Here is a 5,220-nt window from a genome sequence, read left to right as displayed (position 1 = left end):
AATATGACACTTCAGTTTTATCAGTTTCAAAGAAACGGCATAGCATAAGCTATTTTCCATTCAGTTGGATAAAAACCTTTTTTGCGATGACAGCCATGACAAATTAAACAATTAACTTAACACTTTACTGATTGTATGTTCTGGGTTTTTTTTAAAGTTACGACTTATCCTTTCAGGGCCTGTAGTTTTATTGTGGGACAAATACTGAATGATATCCACTATTTCATTCTTTGTAACTACTTTATTTTCTGAAGTAGAATGTGTACCTTAAAATTAGGTAACGGCATATTTTCGTCAGTCATACATAAAATAGAAAGAAAATAACCATCCATTACCTCTGCTGTATCAAAATATGCTTGTTGTGTAAGGCGACTAACGGGATCGGGTGGTCAGGCTCGCTGACTTGGTTGATGTATGTCATTAATCCCAATTGCGTGGATCGATGCTCATGATATTAATCACTGGATTGTCTGGTCCAGGCCCGATTAATTACAGACCGCCGTCATATAGCTGGAATATTGCTGAGTGCGGCGTTAAACAACAAACAAAACAAACACACCATATCCGGAAAAATCGACAGTTCACCGTTATTTGGGTTCTGCCTGGGAGCTGAAATGGAAGTTTGCGTAAATATGTTCTTTTGTGTGTTATTAATGTTATTTCTTTGTTTCTGATACAGTCGAATATCTCTTTCATATTCCTTTTAGTTTTTTTCTGAATTTTGTTCCATTTTCTGCCTTCGCGTCTTCGGTCTGGATCATACCAAGATTTATCAAGTAGACTGTTATTGCTTTCGATGGAGCAAATGGAAAAATAATTTGGCCAAGAAGTGTAACTTACTAATAGGCTTCAGGTATATCGATGATCTGATATCGTCCAATAACCAGTTCCCTTCCACTGATTTACCCACCTGAACTAGAAATAAAGGAGGCCAGTGAGACCACCTCATCTGTGTTATATCTAGATCTATGCATAAAGACTAAGTGTGATAAAATACTCTTCATAAGACTGTATGAAAAGACGGATGATTTATGTCGAGCAATATTCCTGCAGCTATAGCCTTGTGAGGTACAAACGAGCATGCTCTTTCTACCAAGATTCTAAATAGCTTCAGACCCCACTTCCCAGTAGTTGTTTGATCAAGGTTGCGACACTCAAGGCCTCAATAAAACTTTCAAAACGTTTTATCGTAGACATGTAGGGGATATTTCCAAAATTGACGCACCAGTTCCAAGAATGATGTCCGATTCAATTCCTCATTTCGTCTTGTAGCATATGTTCTCGGACCCGTGAAGATCCGGATTAGAATAGGTCTTCAGGAACCCATTCTTGATGTAAAAGGCGACTATGCTTGTCGTAAGAGGCGACTAACGGGATCGGGTGGTCAGGCTCGCTGACTTGGTTGATACATGACATCGTATCTCAATTGCGTGGATCGATGCTCAAGATGCCAATTACTGGTTTGTCTGGTCCAGACTCGATTATTTACAGACCGCCGTCATATAGCTGGGGTGTTGCTGAGAGTGGCGTTAAACAACAAACAAACAAACGTATATTCTCTTGTGGTTTTTTTTCTTGACTTGCCCTTCTATGTGTTTGTGACGGGTGCCACCGCTGGGGCAGGATATGCTACCTTTTCGCGAAAACCAGGTATCGTCACTATTTAATAGTGATTAATAAACACATGCTCATGATGTAGTAAGAATCGTACATCCAACTCTGTTTATGGAATATAATTCTTATGAATATGGAAATGATTTATTGCTTTTGTTTCAATAAAATATTGCATTAAAATTTTACATTGACAAAGGATTGCTTAATGACATGCATCTACATGTTGCATTGAAATGTTATGTTGACAAAGACACTTTAGTTACACGCTTCAATATGTTGCATTGCAGCATTATGAACGAAATGTATTTGGATTTGTTGTATTAATAACATCATTTGCGAAATGTATTTGGATTTGTTGTATTAATAACATCATTTGCGAAATGTATTTGGATTTGTTGTATTAATATTATCATTTGCGAAATGGATTTGGACTTGTTGTATTAATATTATCATTTGCGAAATGGATTTGGATTTGTTGTATTAATAACATTATTTGCTAAATGTATCGTTGGGGTCCTGCATGCATGGCTGTACAAATATAGACATGAGTTGAAATGTTGCATGAAATGTAACATTGAGAAAGACTCCAAGAATCTGCATTGCATACCTTTTTAAAGATTAAACACAGACGAAGTTGCATTGGTGACATGCGCTACATATCGGCATAAACCTATACATGTGAAACCTTCATTTACATTGCTACTGCATCGATGAAATAAAGTAAACCGTTACAATGATAAACGATGCATTGTAACATTATTACAACTAGGACAGCATCAATTTTCTTGTATAGTATACATAGAAAACTGCATTTAGAATAAACACACAAATTCTAAATAAGTAAATATGTAAAAATGTTGCACTGATTAAGTGTTAATGGAGCGCTCCAAAGATTACATATATATAGAATACTAGATCTCAAGTCCGGCTGGTTTCAGGCCAAGACTGGCGTGTCTATATTGAAACATCCTTGTAATAAGCACGTGATTTCAGTAGACTCTCCTCCACAGAGAAAAGGGGAGTGTAGTTGAGCAAGGTGCGCGCTTTGACGTTACTCAGTTTAATGGTGGTGTTGGCGAAGTGTAGGGCGCTGGAGGTGACGCCGATGTCGATTTTGATTAAGGGAGACAGGAGTATAACTAGGCACTCCGCCAAGTACAATAGCACGAACATCATCCAGAAAGGGAACCTGATGGGGGATGGTCGTATACCCTTCTCCGCCAGAAAGGGGATCACCTGGCTGTATATGTTGTTAACTGGGGTGTCGTCCGTGATGAAGTAAGCCTCACCAGCAGCAGCAGGGTTGGTACGGACAGCCTTCTCGGCGCAGATGAAGGCCCAGGCGATGTTACCGACGTAGGCGTGCTGATGGAGTGCCTTGCCGTTACCTGTCTGGATGAGGATGCCCGCAGTCCTCTTTACCACCTTCATGAGCTGCGTGATGTAGTGGCGGTCCAGTTCGCCGTAGAAGACGTAGGGTCGTAGGGCGGCCGTCTTGAGTACGCCACCTACGTAGACAGGGACGGACAGCAACCCATAGAAACTCATCAGTGCAGTAAATGAGACAATATCTTCCCAATGAAAACATCAGGCTAAAACATTTCCGTGATGGGGTCAGAGAAAATATGTTTTCGAAGAAAGGCCTCTTAATTTAGGCAGGGATGATAGAATAATCATTTTGTATTTGTGCTCAAGAGGACTTATCCTAAATGGCGTCGTTATTATAACAAAACTAGGGTTACATTCGTGCCTTATAGCAGGTAATGCAAGGCGTGGGGCACTGTACCTGTATCCAACTGGCAGTTGTTTTCCTGCAGTACCATACTCTCTGCCTGGAGCTTGGTCTTGGCATAACCCTCGTGGACATACGTCTTGGGGGCCTTCATGTTGTCCTCGGTGCCGTCAATAATGTCGTCGAACCCCAGCACAACCTCAATGGTGCTGCAGTAGATGAGGCATTCCACCCCCTCCTTGATGCAGGCGTCTATCACCTGTCGAGTTCCTGTACAACATGTATATGTCAAACATTGTTCCTGTACAACAAAGATATGTCATACATTGTTCCTGTACAACAAAGATATGTCATACATTGTTCCTGTACAACACAGATATGTCACACATTGTTCCTGTACAACCCAGATATGTCATACATTGTTCCTGTACAACAAAGACATGTCATACATTGTTCCTGATATGTCACACATTGTTTCTGTAGAACATAGAAATGTCACACATTGTTCCTGTACAACAAAGCTATGTCACACATTGTTCCTGTACAACAAAGATATGTCACACATTGTTCCTATACAACAAAGATATGTCACACATTGTTCCTGTACAACAAAGATTTGTCATACATTGTTCCTGTACAACAAAGATATGTCATACATTGTTCCTGATATGTCACACATTGTTTCTGTAAAAAGTAGAAATGTCACACATTGTTCCTGCGCAACATATAAATGTCACACTTTGCAAGTTATGGCAGTGATCATATAATGTTAACTGTATTTGCACGGACATGTTTACGTCACCACGTCATGGAAACTTTGACAAGACAAGAAGGTTTTTTTTGAAAAAAACGTCGTACAATAAAGACATATAAGGCGGTAGGACTTCAGATTCCTGTGGTTGCACATTGTTGCTGTAGAACATATATATTTCAAACACTGTAAAATGGGTATTGTTGTAGTGGTTTGTCTTTACCTTTGTTTGTGTCTGTGTCTTGATGTACATGTGTCATGTTTGTCCGGCGTCTGTTGTCTCACGTTTGACGTTTATTCTCTCATTGGCAACATATATGTCACACACTGTAATATGTGTAATTTATGTATCCGTTTGCGAGACGTGTCTGTTGTCTCACCTTTCACGTTTATTCTTTCCATACCCTGGTTGTCAGGGAAACTGCCTAGGCTGACGAGACTGGCCAGATGGAAGACTGACTTAGCTCCCCTGAATGCTCGACGAAGTAGGTCTGTGTTAGTGATGTCACCGCACGTTGAAATCACAGGCTTTGTCTCTTTATGACCTGTGCATGGTATAACCAGCAACGGTAGTAGTAGTAGTAGTAGTAGTAGTAGTAGTAGTAGTAGTAGTAGTAGTAGTAGTAGTAGTATGACAATGACATCTAGAATAACTTCAACAGTTCAGATCATAACCTGTTGCCACCAAAATAGATTCCATTGCATGTAAAAGGCTAAATAGCAGTGACAATTATATGAATAGATTTTGTTGTCTTCTGACCCAAATAACCTGACGTCTACCAATCTGACTAGAGTTGCAAAATGTAGACCTTCATCGGAAATGAAACAGTTGTGACGGTTTTTTCGCAAAGTCAATATTTATCGATTCCTTGCAATAAGAAATATGCTCAATATAAGAAGTCAGTATGTTTCCATATATTCCTTGATGGATTTACTTTCTAATTGTACCCTCCATAACTCACCAAGTTTGTTCTCGTACGGAATGGCGTCGAGTACCCGGATCTCAGTCACGTGATCAGTGTTCGTTTGGAGAAGTTTGATCAGGTGTTGCCCCAAGCAGCCAGATCCACCCGTCACAACTACGGGGTATTTGGAGGTCATCGATGAGGTCATCGTGGCGATG

General features: G+C 40.0%; 1 protein-coding gene across 1 annotated transcript; it reads right to left on the bottom strand.

Annotated features, from left to right (window-relative positions):
* Positions 1-2,313: 2,313 nt before the first annotated feature.
* Positions 2,314-5,220, bottom strand: LOC139472362 (3 beta-hydroxysteroid dehydrogenase type 7-like). Its single transcript, XM_071254830.1, has 4 exons — positions 5,060-5,220; positions 4,478-4,642; positions 3,401-3,616; positions 2,314-3,122 (listed from the first exon to the last, which is right to left on the bottom strand). The coding sequence occupies exons 1-4, from the start codon at positions 5,208-5,210 to the stop codon at positions 2,569-2,571; spliced, it is 1,086 nt and encodes a 361-aa protein (XP_071110931.1). The 5' UTR covers positions 5,211-5,220; the 3' UTR covers positions 2,314-2,568.

Source organism: Haliotis cracherodii, unplaced genomic scaffold (assembly GCF_022045235.1).
Source record: "Haliotis cracherodii isolate W230 unplaced genomic scaffold, xgHalCrac1.p SCAF_24, whole genome shotgun sequence".
Lineage (NCBI taxonomy): Eukaryota > Metazoa > Mollusca > Gastropoda > Lepetellida > Haliotidae > Haliotis > Haliotis cracherodii.
Note: the sequence above shows the minus strand (reverse complement) of the source record. Positions and strands in the feature narration are given on the sequence as shown.

Excerpts from the sequence above, each read along its gene's own strand:
- LOC139472362 (XM_071254830.1), bottom strand. The coding sequence starts at position 5,210 with ATGACCTCATCGATGACCTCCAAATACCCCGTAGTTGTGACGGGTGGA. Across the intron at positions 4,643-5,059 it reads TCCGTACGAGAACAAACTTG|GTCATAAAGAGACAAAGCCT; the intron begins GTGAGTTATGGA and ends TACCATGCACAG. Across the intron at positions 3,123-3,400 it reads CAACTGCCAGTTGGATACAG|GTGGCGTACTCAAGACGGCC; the intron begins GTACAGTGCCCC and ends CTGTCTACGTAG.